The sequence below is a fragment of the Mercurialis annua genome, linkage group LG3 (genome assembly GCF_937616625.2).
Source record: "Mercurialis annua linkage group LG3, ddMerAnnu1.2, whole genome shotgun sequence".
Classification (NCBI taxonomy): Eukaryota; Viridiplantae; Streptophyta; class Magnoliopsida; order Malpighiales; family Euphorbiaceae; genus Mercurialis; species Mercurialis annua.
In genome coordinates, this window is record NC_065572.1 from 62,155,696 (window position 1) to 62,169,056 (window position 13,361).

Here is a 13,361-nt window from a genome sequence, read left to right on the forward strand (position 1 = left end):
TCATTATCTGTTGCAATCGGATATTCGTGATAATGAAAGTACTTCTCAATACACACATATAGGTGATGGTCCAAATTCACAAATAAAGAAATTGCTCCTTACAATCAATCATCAAAACTGTGTATACAGTTAGCTGTTAGCTTTTATAGCCACGTTCCTATATTGAATGCATTCGTTAAAATCTAACGAATGATATCCCCAAAATTCAAACATCTCAATAGAAAATCACTCCACATATTATAAAATGATAAATCATTTAGACAAATATATTAATTCATTATCACTAAGTTAGTTAATATTTATTATATTATAATTTTTTTAATTTTAATTTTAATTTATTATATGTTAATAGTTAATTTTTTTATTAATAATTTTGTATTAGTATTAAAAATAAAATTTATTCTATGTTGAAATATGAACAAATTAATTTAGGGTGGGGATATTTTCAGAGCGAGTTTTGATATAGTCAGAGTAACTTTTAAAAATTTGACAACACTATCTTTTTATAATTAATCAACTACTTTTTTATTGGTTTTAATATTTTTATTCATAAATTAAATTTTTTTTATGGAAAGTAAACAACTACCTAAAATTTGTTTGCATATAATCTCTTTATCTTCATTCAAACAAAACTGTTTTAATAAACTGAATCAAATATAAAAAAATAAGATAAACTTTCTAATGCATTTACATTATGAGGTAAGCTAATATTGTTAACTCTTTAGAGTGCATCGATCTGACATTAATTCTTATTATTTGTTTATTCTCACTTGGGTTATTTATGGGATTATTTTTCAAATATTTGTTTTGGGTAAAGTATTTACACTATTTTGGCCTATCTTTTCCTCTTATCCTACATTACCTAATAAGCTAACTTATTTACTAAAAATATCCACTATATAAAGAAGAGATTTTTAGACAATTACCTATAGAACGCTGAAATATTCTCAAGTGTACGCATTGACCAAAAAGTATTAATTTTTACTGTTTGACCAAAATTTATTGCCAAAATAAACTTTTCTATTTTAAAAAATACGATTTCTCTGTGGACGTTATATTGCAGAAGCTTGGCTTACAAATTAGCATTTCTCAAACTCAACGGAGACGATAGTTTTAAAATTAAATCTAGGGAATGTGATGATCAATCAATAGAAAATGAAGAAGCAATTAACTTTGAGATCGACGACAAGGAGGAAGATGGTGAAGATTGGGAAGGAATAAAAAAAGTGAGTTAGAGAGGGTTTTTGGAGGTGCGATGGGTTCAATTTGGAAGAAGAGAGAAGCGTTCCTTTTGATTCCGGCATTTTTCCGTTCTCATAACTCGCCGGAACTCATCTTCTTAATTACATTAATTGCACAAAGTAATTAATTCAATTTCCTTTTCTTTTCTTGAATATCTCTGTAATTTTCTATTTTTATATGAAAAAGCATTTTCAATGTAGAAAATGGGTATTGAATTTTCTTTACAATTTTAAAAGTAGAAGTATGTGATTATCAACAGAAAAGGATGTAATGGCTCCTGGTGCTCAAAGGTAAAAGATATCGGTTGATTCCAGAATGTTCTTGTTTTGGGTTTCAAGATTTTGGCTTTGTTTCTTCATGGTGAGTATTTATTGCATTTTGATTGACTTTAAATAAGATCAGTGGGTACAAACTCATGTCAAAAAGTTGGGTTATTTGTATGATACTCTATGTTGGATTTATATGCTTTTTGTGGTTTTATGGGTCAGTGTCGCGGTGTGTTCGATGAAATGTCTATGAGAAATGTTGTATAAGGGACTATTTTGAATGTTGAAAATAGAAATGGGGAACATTATGCTTAAGTTTACTACTATAAACTTACAAAATTCGTTTACCTTTCGATTTACTAAAAGATAAGTCTACTATCGGTTTACTAACATTTTATAATTACAATCAATTTTTGTATAAAAATTAAGATTCTATTCATTAAAAGTTAAGAGCATGACTTTAGTTTATTAAATAATCAAACTTACTGTTAGTTTGCTTTCGAAATTTTAAAACTTCAAAGTTGACTAATGATTTGCTAACGAGTTATATATAGTTTACTAAAAAATATGTTAAATAGCGATTTATTATTAATTTACTAAAATTTTCATTAATTTCATTTCACTATCAGTTTACCTTCAATATTTTAAAAGGAAAGCCTACTACCGGTTTACTATTAGTTACCTGAAAAATAAATTTTTTACTTTCGAAATCATAAATTGTAGTAAACTATTTTGCTAAATTTATTATCAATTTACCATCAATGTTATTAAATATACAAAATTAAATTTTAATTTATAAATTTTAATTTTTCAAATTTGGTTTATCATGGATTTAACTTGAAAAAATAAATAAAGGAAATTAATTTCATACATATATATAACAATGGTAGTAAAGTGACAGTAAACTAAGTAAAATAATATACTTTTTAGCCGGTAGTGAACTAATAGTATAATATTGAAAACGTTTCCATTATATAATTACCGCCGAGTACTTAGTTTTACTTTTTCCATAATAATATTTCTTTCTTTCTGTTTCTTCTTCTTATCTCTTGTTCCTCAATTAATTTGTAGCTGTCTTGTGCAAGTACCCAGATGGTGATATCGATTGGTATAACATTTTAGGATTCGATTATGTCAGTTATATCAGTTCCATTTAAATTAAGTTCGCTATTGGTTTACTATTATTAGACTAGGGGTTTACTAAAACACAAATTTATTATTAGTTTGCTATCGGTTTACTAAAATATAAATTTATTATTAATTTATTGTCGGTTTACTAAAAGATAAATTTATTATTACTATACTATCGGTTCACTAAAAAAATAAGCTAACTATTAGTTAGTATCGGTTTACTACCAGCATTATAAACATGTACAAAATTAGTTTCTTTCTTTAGTTTTAGACTACTAAAAAAACAAATTTACTATCTTTACTTAAAAAATAAATTTACAAACAATTTACTAAAATATAAGTCTGTTTACTGACAATTTATTAGTTTTATTAGTAAATTAAAATTTATAATGCATGAATTATAGGTGGCACTATGTACATAGTTGTGGAAATATTAATCAATGCTATCGAACCAGATGTTCACTAACAATTTACTAATGGTCTACCATCGGTTACTTAAAAATCAAATTACTATTTTTCATTTTAAAATTATAAAATGTTAAAATGAATTATTACTTAATTTACTGAAATTATTGGTTACCATCAGTAAATAATTGGTTAACCAACAATAAAATAATTACAGATATATAAGTAAAAAAAATTACATAAAAAATTAAGAGCATCATCAAAAAGTAATTATAAATTTACCAACGATTAACTTAAGATAGATTAACAGTATTACTAAAATCAAATTTATTTTTAAATTATAAAATATTAAAATAAATTATTACTTAGTTTACTATAAGTTCACTAAGAGTTTACTAACAGTAAACTAGCAGAGTCTACTTTATAAAAAAATAAAGTTATTTTAAAATATATGTTTAAAAAACTAAAATATATTTTTTCTCTATAAATAAATACAAAACATAAACTTTTACTTAAAAATGGCCACTACAATTAGTTGATGCCTCCACAATCCTCCTCCTCTAGGCTTCCCTTCCTCCGCTACAAAAAACACTACTCAACAACTTACTTTATAAATCTTAATTAATTTCATAATCTAATTAGTTCACTAACGGTTTACTAAATATTCGTTCACGTTCACTAACAATTTACTAAGAGTTTATTATCAGTTTACTTAAAAAATCAAATTACTATTTTTTATTTTACTAAAATTAAAATGAATTATTATTTAATTTATTAAAATTATTAGTGTTATATTAGTAAACAATTGGATAACCAACAGAAAAACCATTACAAATACACAAGTGAAAAAAAAGTACATAAAAAATTAAGAGCATCATCAAAAAATAATTATAAATTGACCAACGGTTAACTCAAGATAGACTAACAATATTATTAAAATCAAATTTATTTGTATACTATTATTAACTATTAGTAAACCATTGGTAAACCAATAACAAAATCACTACAATCATAAATTACAAAATAAAATCACAAAACATAACGGGTTTGATTTTTCTCTTTCAGGTAGAGACCCCATTTTTCTTCTGATTCGAATCTCTCTGTTGTAGCATCATTGGAACGAAGAACTTCATTGAGCTGTGACTCCATGCTCTTTATTTTTGCGTACATCAAAAAGTGAATTTAAAAACATCATGATACATTTTACTAATGGTATATTGTCGGTTTACTTAAAAATCAAATTACTATTTTTTATTTTTAAATTATAAAATGTTAAAATAAATTATTACTTAATTTACTAAAATTATTAGTGAACCATTAGTAAATTATTGGTTAACCACCAACAACCATTACAGATACACAAGTGGAAAAAGATTACATAAAAATCAAGAGCATCATCAAAAAAAATATTATAAATATATCAATGATTAACTCAAGGTTTACTAACGGTATTACTAAAATTAAATTAGTTAGCTAACAGTTTACTATCTGTTATCTTCAACATAAAGATAGAAATTATACTCGTTGCAAATTAAAAAGATAAGTAAAAAAAACCATAAGCTTAGGGCAACACTGAGCCTACAAACGGGATTAGTTGCTCAATATCAAGTGGCTAATAGCATTTGGATATGTCCTCCATATAACATATAGGGAGCAATGTCCTCCATATAACAGCACCGCAATCAAAAAGTATAATTCCTACTACATTTCATAGGAATGGCTAGATATTGGCCATATTGGTATTTGATTTTAGCACCCAAAATCAAATACCAATATCTTAATGTCATTTTATCAAACAGTTCGAGTGCATCCATTGTCTTTCCATCCAAGCACATGCCTTTAACCAAAGTTCTAATAGTAACCAAATCAGGCTCAAAACCCTTCTTCATAATTTCACCAAACGCACAAAAACAACACCGCAACCATTACATTGACTAATGATTTCAACTCTTTTGCTTAATTACTAGTGCCTCATAACTAATCTTTCCTTTTGTATAAGAAAATGCACTTTGCATTAGAAATGAAAGAAATAAAAAATCACTGGCTTGAGAATATAAAACAAATTTAAGAAAGTATTATGCCTGGAGTTGAGACAAATTTAAAAAAATCACTGGCTTGAGAATCACTACAGCTCTTCCGACTAACACACTGTAGAAGATAAAATTCCCAAGTCCCAATTTGATAGCTCCGGTTGACCCCAACCCAATAGCCTCTAGCAGCAAAGGCTTTCACGTTCTGGACAACAGCGCCGCCTCCGCCTCCGTTGCACAACAGCGCCGCCTCCGCCTCCGTTGCACAACAGCGCCGCTGCCGCCTCCATTGCAAACCAGCCGCCGCCTCATGATTAAACTTTAGGGTTTGAAATTTTTAATTGGAGGTTTTAGGTTAATGGAATCTAGAATTGAAAAATGTGGAGAGTGTTTTATAACTGAGATTAGAAATTTCCATCAGATCGTATATTTATAAACCAAAAGAACAAAAATCAAAAAGAAAAAGTTCAGATCGTATATTTCAAATGGAAAATATACAGACGTATGTATGAGAATATTTTACTGTTTGGCGGTGCCTCGCGTAATTTCCTCTATAAAGAAGCCTTATCTCATTTTAGGTTAAACTTTTACATAGCCACTTTTTTTCCTCTCTTCTTCTCTCTTCTTTTCTTCTTCTTTTTCATTAGATTTTCAGTTTATCTCCTCCGATTACTTTTGCGTTCGTTTTTTCCGTTCGTCTTTCCGGTCGCGCTTCCGTTCGTCTACTTCCGATGGATTTCTCGTCGTTTCCGGTCGTTTTTCCGTTCGTCCTTTCCGTTCGTGCTAGTTCGTTCGTCTTTTCCGTTCGCGCTAGTCCGTTCGTCTTTTCCGTCCGCGCTAGTCCGTTCGTCTTTTCCGTTCGCGCTAGTCCGTTCGTCTTTTCCGTTCGCGCTATGAATTTCTCGACTCGTTTTTAGATTTGTGTAATTTTTTAGGTTTTTTTAATGATTTAAATATTTTGTAAATAAATTATTGTAGATCTATAATTTTTTGTTTATAAAATTATTATATTATTCATATAATTATTTATTTTGTCTTCTCTTATTCATAGATTTGTTTATTGCTACTGATTTTGTAAAGAAAATATTGATTTATGGTGCATTTGTAACAATTTTACAATATCTTTACGTTTTAGTGTATTTTTGGTGTATTTATAGTGTTTCTGCTATTTTTTAGTATATTTATGGTGCATTTACAATGTTTATGGTGTATTTGCAGTGTTTCATGGTTAAACCACAAAAAACACTACAAAATGCCATAAATACACTACTTATACACTGCTTATACACTATATAAACACCATAAAAACACTATATATACACTACTGTTACATTATAAAAAATAAAATAAAAAATTCCACGAAAAAAATCTATAAAAAATAAAAATTAACACTATATATACACTAATCTTACACTATATAAAAAAAACTGTCGGTCGGTCCAAAAACCGAAATTGAAAACCGAAAAAGGTATTTATTAAATTAAAAAAAAATGTATTTTTTGTAAATGAAAAAAGTCAGAAAAGAAAAGTCAAAACTTGTAATGTAAAGCTGTAAATAAAAGGGTTAATTCCATAAAAAATCACGAATTTTACATGAAATTTCATTTTAATCATGACCTTTAAAAGTTGTCATTTAAAGACACGAACTTTCATTTTGTTTCAAATCTATCATTTAAGAGTATTTCTGTTGACTAAATTCTTCATTAAACCAATAATAAAAGACGCAAATTATAAATCGACATTAAATCTTATTATCTTTCATTTGGATTATGTAGGATTAGGAATTTTTAGTCGAATAAAATACACCGAATTTTACTTTGGTGATAGATTTGAAACAAACTGAAAGTTCGTGCCTTTAAATGACAACTTTTAAAGGTCATGATTAAAATGAAACTTCGTGTAAAGTTCGTGATTTTTTTAGGATTAACCCTAAATAAAATGCCAAAACATGTATTTCGGGAAATTACCACTTATTTTATCCAAACTAAATATTTAACTAAATTATGATATTTAATTTTTATTTTTCAAATAGGTTTATAATATTAAATTCCAAAATATTAATAAAAAAATTGAAAATCACAAATATATATGTATATATGATTAATTTAATTATAAATTTGACCCTATCTCGAGATTTTAAAGAAGCTCATTAGGTATGAATATCATATATGAAACTTTTTTATGTTTTTACTTGTGAGATATCATCTTGATTACTTTCCAAAAAAAACAAAGTTAATTTAAGAATAAAAATATTAAACCAATAAAAAGAAATAGTTGACCAATTATAAAAGGATAGTATTGTCAAATTTTAAAAGTTGCTCTGTCCATATCAAAACTCGCTCTGAAAATATCGCCACCCTTAATTTATTTAAAAAGTATTTCAGCAGTAAAACTTATCTGGAAGTAATTATGCATATTTTCTATAGATAAGTTAGATCTTTTATAAAATTATTTATTAAAAATAGAATGTAATCTATAATTTAAAATGCTAAAATAATAAGGTGGCCTACCAATTTGGAAACAGAAAGTATGCATTCAGTGTATGATTTATTTATGGTTAAATTGTATGCTTAGCTTAATAATATATTTTATCAGCTCTTTTAAATTAATATTGATTATGAAAATCATAAACTATTTTTAACAAAACAATGGCATGTCCTTTTATCTGAAAAGCTTTTATAATTAAGCCCAAAATACAGGTAAGTTGGTAAGACGCTTTCCTGATTTAAATGAGGTCGCGGGATCAAATCTTATTTATATATACAATCATTTAAAATTGGGATCAGAGTATGTCCTTGGTTAGACACTTACACTACTCAAATGAGAATTAGTTTGAATATGAAAGGTTTAAAAGTGTTGTCTTATATTTGAGACCTATTTAAAAAATCTCATAAATATCTATAAAAAAAAGGTTTTTGAATCACAACCGTTTTTTTATATTAAATGATTTATATCTACCACCAGAGGCAAAGTCAAGATTAAATTTTATGGAGCTAAATATGTAAAAATTTATACTAGTTGATAGTTATATTTAAAAAAATAAAATAAAGCGTTCTTTTAAGAAAACAAATGTTAAAGGGATCAATTGTATAAAGATTTAAAGTTAAAATTTTACTTTTTTTTGTAAGGAATAAAGTTAAAGCCCTTTTTTCACAAAAGAAAGGGTTGGGGCGGGGGCAGTGGCCCCCTTTAGAATAACATGTCTTCGCCCCATTGTTTAATTAGAATATCTGTGAATAAATTTTAATTTAAAATAATTTATAATATAACTAAACAGTCATTGTCATTTTATTTTATAATATAATAAAAAAACGTGATAAGAAAATAATAAATTTTATTTTTAATAAAAGGTTTTTTAACTAACAAAAAGAGGATATATATCGGTCAATTTTGATCAAATATAAGGGAGTGAATTAGAAATAGTTGATTTTTAAATAATTACAAAAAAAATAGTAATCACGACCTAATGTGATGAAATAAATAATAATTATCCTTAACTTATCATTTGTTTAATTTTTGTGTGTCTATTATTTTCTTCCATCAATTTTTTTTAGTTTGACCATGAGTCTCTTGAACGGATTTCAACTATAAAACAGTACCTTTAAACTTTCAACATTCAGACTAATCCCCATTCAAGTTAGGTAGGTCCTTTGCGCGAGGTAAAACTCTAACCAAATTTTAAATGACTGTATATATAAATACGGTTCGAATCTGCAACTCACTTAAATCAGAAGAGCATTTTATCAACTCATTTTGCGCTTTAGGGTTCCTCGATGTATTACTTTATCAGTCATTATTATATTCCATTCATTTTGCTATATAGTTTATCATTTATTTATTCGATAATTCATTTTGTATAAAATTCCGGACAAAAAGTTGCTATTAGAAAAAGAGGAAATATTCAAAATACTCTAAAATGGGAGTTTTATTTTGGTAATCACATTAAAGAGGAAATTTCCAAAGTTAGTTCCCCTAAACTGCTAAATATATGACTCTAGATATTTTTTGGTTTTAATTGCTATATTATATATTTATATGCCTACATTTTGTTGTTTATTAGTATAGCATTAAATAAAAAAACTAAACTGCATGCCACACTTATAATATACTAACATTTTATTCTGCACTTCCAACTTCAACCATGGAGAAGTGTAAAGAAAGACAACCTCTTTTGAGATTCAAGGGAGTTAAATGTAACGGTTTAAGTGAAAAAATCAAGAATTCTCTAAGAAATTCTGATCCTTGGAAGATCATTTTTGCTGTCAAAATGGGGCTAGCATTTTCCACTGTATCATTTCTCATAATCTACAAAGAAATGAAGGACATTTCTCAGTATTCTATCTGGGCAATTCTTACTGTCATCCTTATGCTCGAATATACCATAGGTATATTTCGGGTTGAAAACTTTTGCGTGTTTCATCAGTAATATTTTAGTATCCCAACTAATATTTTTTAGAAACGGCCGCCCATTTCAGATCGATTTTTGCTTACATAGCTGCCGGCTTGTTATGGCACATGGTAACGTCCCATGTTAGTGAAAATGCAGATAACCTCTCTATGTAAGCAAAAACCGTTCTGAAATGAGCAGTATTTTCAAGTTTTTAAAAATTATTAGTTGGATTATTAAAATGTTACAAATTAAATATTATAACATTTTGTAAAAAGTGCATAGTTCGGTGATACAAATTCTTTTAACCCGTTAATTCTCTGTCTGAACCATCTAATCAAAAGTTTATTTTGTTTATTATTTATGCTTATTTGCAGGAGCAACTTTCATTAAAGGATTTAATCAGCTGTTAGGTACTCTATGTTCTGCAATACTAGCCTTTGGCTTGGCTGAGCTATCTTTGATGGTTGGAAGGGAAGAAGTACTAATTGTTTGCAGTATTTTCATTACAGGTTTTGTCTTAATTAATTAATTTCTGTTTGCTTTTATGAAATTTTAATGAACTGTTTTGTGTTTCTGCTAATATAGTCTAATTTTTCGTGCGTAAAATAGGTTTTTTTGCGTCGTGTTTGAAGCTGTACACGACGATGAAGCCTTATGAGTATGGATTTCGAGTATTCGTGTTGACGTACTGTATACTTATGGTAGCCGGGAAAGAAACGAGTGAATACAGTTCTGAAGGAGTTGTGGATAGACTGGTGCTAATTACATTTGGTGCTACTGTGTGCTTGGTTGTGAATGTGTGCACATACTTTATTTGGGCAGGTCATGCTTTAAGAATTTTGGTGGTAAGAAATTTCATGGATGTAGCAAATTCACTAGAAGGTTAGCTTTCAATTATATAAGATTAAAATTTCTTGCGATTAATGAACTATAGTTCTTTTACAGAACGGTTATTGACATTCGATTTGTTATATTTTGATAACCTAACTTTTATTTTTACAACAAGAGGTTAGTGGTCACTATTGGAATATAAGCCAGTAATTGCTTATGTGGTCAGCTTTAATTTCTATAGTAACCTCATGTTGTTGTAAAAATAAAGTTCACTCATCAAATTTAACAATTAAATGTGCAATTGTTCATTCCGTAAATAGCCTATATTTCAGTACCGCGCTTCAATTATTTTCTCCGAAAGATACATACTTCTGATGGATTTGCATAAAAAACTGAATTTCTTTTCTTCAGGTTGTGTTAATGAGTACTTAAAATTTGATGAAAATGAGAGATTCTCCTCAAAGATCCAAAACTACCAAGCTTATGATGATCCAATTTACACAGGCTATCGATCGGCAGTGGAGTTTACAAGCAAAAACGTATGCTGTTATTTATAGCTCATCCGATTGTACCACATATTCTCATAATAATTGCCAATTAAGTTTTCAAATATGCAGTTAGCTTTTGCTATATGGGAACCAGACCGTTTCAAAATGATGAATTATCCTTGGAGAAACTATGTTGAGATATGTAGTGCATTGAGGCATTGTGCATTTATGGTCATGGCACTTCATGGATGCATTCTCTCAGAAATACAGGTCATTTCTTTTACAAATTCTTGGTATTTTTTCGGTATATCAAACGATTAACTAAGTAAAGAATAAGTTTCTTGTGTAAAACAGAAAATTCTGAAGCGAAATCACATTTTTATAAAGTTATAAATATAAAAATATTGCAATTTCAGAAGTGTTTTCGGAAACGGAAATTAAATTCTGAAATATAGGATTGAACAAGTTTTCGTGCAACATAATTTGAAGTTGTAGTGTGATTCAATAGACAATTAATCAACAAGTGATACTTGTAGTGTAGTATCAGAATTATTTTAAAAGTTGTAGTTTGTATATGTAGGCCCCGGAAGCAAAGCAGCAATTGTTTCAGAGTGAGCTTCGTAGAGTTGGAGCAGAGGCGGCTAAAGTCCTGCGCGAGCTTGGAAACAAACTTGACAAATTCGAAAAATCAGGCTCTGAAGACATGCTAAAAGAGGTGAATAATGCAGCAGAGAAATTGCAGATAAAAATAGATGAAATGTCATACCTGCCAATCAATTCAGAGAGCTTGGAAATAATTGCTAGAATTCCTACAGAATTGCAGAATTCTGATAATAATCTTGAGTTTAATTCTAGTGAAACTGTGGTCAATTTGACATCATTTACTTCACGTTCATCTTCGAGCAAAAAGGAGTTCCGAAAATATAGGAGTGGAAGTGCATTATCTCCGGCCACATTTGCTACTCTTTTGATTGAATGTGTCTCGAGGCTCCAAGGTGTTGTTGAAGCATGTAAAGAGCTTAGTGAGAGAGCTGAGTTTATGGAGCCTACTGGACAGTGATGGAGCCATAAAATTATATTTGAGCTATACATAAAAATTAATGTAAAAAATATCTAAAATCACTAAGTGGATGAATATTAGCTTAGAGTTGTAAATGAACCGATCCGAGCTCCAAAATGTTTATGTTCGTCTTGTTATATGAATGAAGTATATGTTCATTCAAGTATGGAACGAAGTGTTCACGTTCTGTTCACTACAAATATACAATATTCATGTTCGGTTCGTGTTCAGCTTCTCTTCGTTTATTTAGATGCTAAATGAACATAACGAGCTCGCGAACACGTTAAACGAGCTCGTTCGCGAGTTTGTTTATTTAGTAGTTAAACGAATACAAACAATTAAAAGTTGCTTTTTATGTCAAAACTATCTCATTTTGTTTAAGATTATGTATTTTTGACAAATTAATATTAATATTTGGGAAAAAAAGTACAAAAAAACCCTTTCAGTTATTCAAAAAAAAAAACACATAAGCCCTTTAATTTTTTTTCCAGGGTCACTTAAGCCCTTGATGTTTTTAAACTGTACAAAAAAGTCCTCTAATTTTTTTGGAAAGAGTATTTAAACCCTTTTAATTTACTTTTTGAACACTTTGTTGAGTTTTTAGTAAATATTTAAACATTAAGATTTGATTATGAGAGATATGTCAGCAATTAACGGGAGTTTCTGAATGTGTTGGACGAAAGGGGCTATTTGTTCTATTTTAAAAATAAAAAGGGCTTAATTATTTCTAAAAATAGTTTAAGTGCTAATCTATACTCTTATAAAAATTATAAGATTTTTTAACCTTTTCCCTAATATTTTATATTTAATTAATTACAATTTAGTTCGAGAACTCTTAATCGAACATTTATACGAGTCAATTCATGAACTTTTTATCGAGCTTTATATATGAGCTTGTGTTTAACTAAACGAACATAAAATCAAGTTCGAGATCAGTTCGTTTAGAATACGAAGGAATACAAATCGAACTCCTATTGAGTCGAACGTTGAACTGCTCATGAGCAGCTCGATTCATTTACATAAGGCAGAAGGTACAAAAAAGCCCTTAAGTTTTTCTCAAAAGTACAGATCAACCCTTTTACTTTTTCTGGGCACAATTAAGCCCTTGTGTTTTTAAAATTGAACAATTAAACCCTTATTATTTTAAAATCTAACAAATAAACCCTTTTAGTTTACTTTTGGGACACTTATCCCCTCAAATTTTTGGTAAATATTTTAAATATTAATTTTTTTTGAACTTTTTTCCTATATAATTATGAGAGGCATGTCAGCCATTAACGAGTTTTTCTAATGATGTTGGATGAAAGGGGTTATTTGTTCTATTTGAAAACAAAAAGGGCTTAATTATACCTCAAAAAAGTAAAAGGGTTGATTTGTATTTTTGTAAAAACTACGAGGTTTTTTTTGTACCTTTTACCTTTACATAATATAAACTAAATATGACCGTACTATAAAGTATATAGATATTTCAAAGAGTAAAAGATAATTTCAATTCTTGAATCTATCAGTGGAATTTAT

At 28.3% G+C, this 13,361-nt stretch overlaps 1 protein-coding gene across 1 annotated transcript; it reads left to right on the plus strand.

Annotated features, from left to right (window-relative positions):
* The first annotated feature begins 9,153 nt into the window (after positions 1-9,153).
* On the plus strand, positions 9,154-11,991 carry LOC126674194 (aluminum-activated malate transporter 9-like). Its single transcript, XM_050368603.2, has 6 exons — positions 9,154-9,459; positions 9,839-9,973; positions 10,074-10,346; positions 10,707-10,834; positions 10,913-11,053; positions 11,364-11,991. The coding sequence occupies exons 1-6, from the start codon at positions 9,216-9,218 to the stop codon at positions 11,841-11,843; spliced, it is 1,401 nt and encodes a 466-aa protein (XP_050224560.1). The 5' UTR covers positions 9,154-9,215; the 3' UTR covers positions 11,844-11,991.
* Positions 11,992-13,361: the final 1,370 nt, after the last annotated feature.

What these genes read in the sequence shown, in the direction of transcription:
- LOC126674194 (XM_050368603.2), top strand. Translation starts at nt 9,216, where the DNA reads ATGGAGAAGTGTAAAGAAAGACAACCTCTTTTGAGATTCAAGGGAGTT. An exon ending in TGTAGCAAATTCACTAGAAG is followed by an intron (nt 10,347 to 10,706) that starts GTTAGCTTTCAA and finishes TCTTTTCTTCAG; the next exon opens with GTTGTGTTAATGAGTACTTA. An exon ending in GCATTCTCTCAGAAATACAG is followed by an intron (nt 11,054 to 11,363) that starts GTCATTTCTTTT and finishes TTGTATATGTAG; the next exon opens with GCCCCGGAAGCAAAGCAGCA.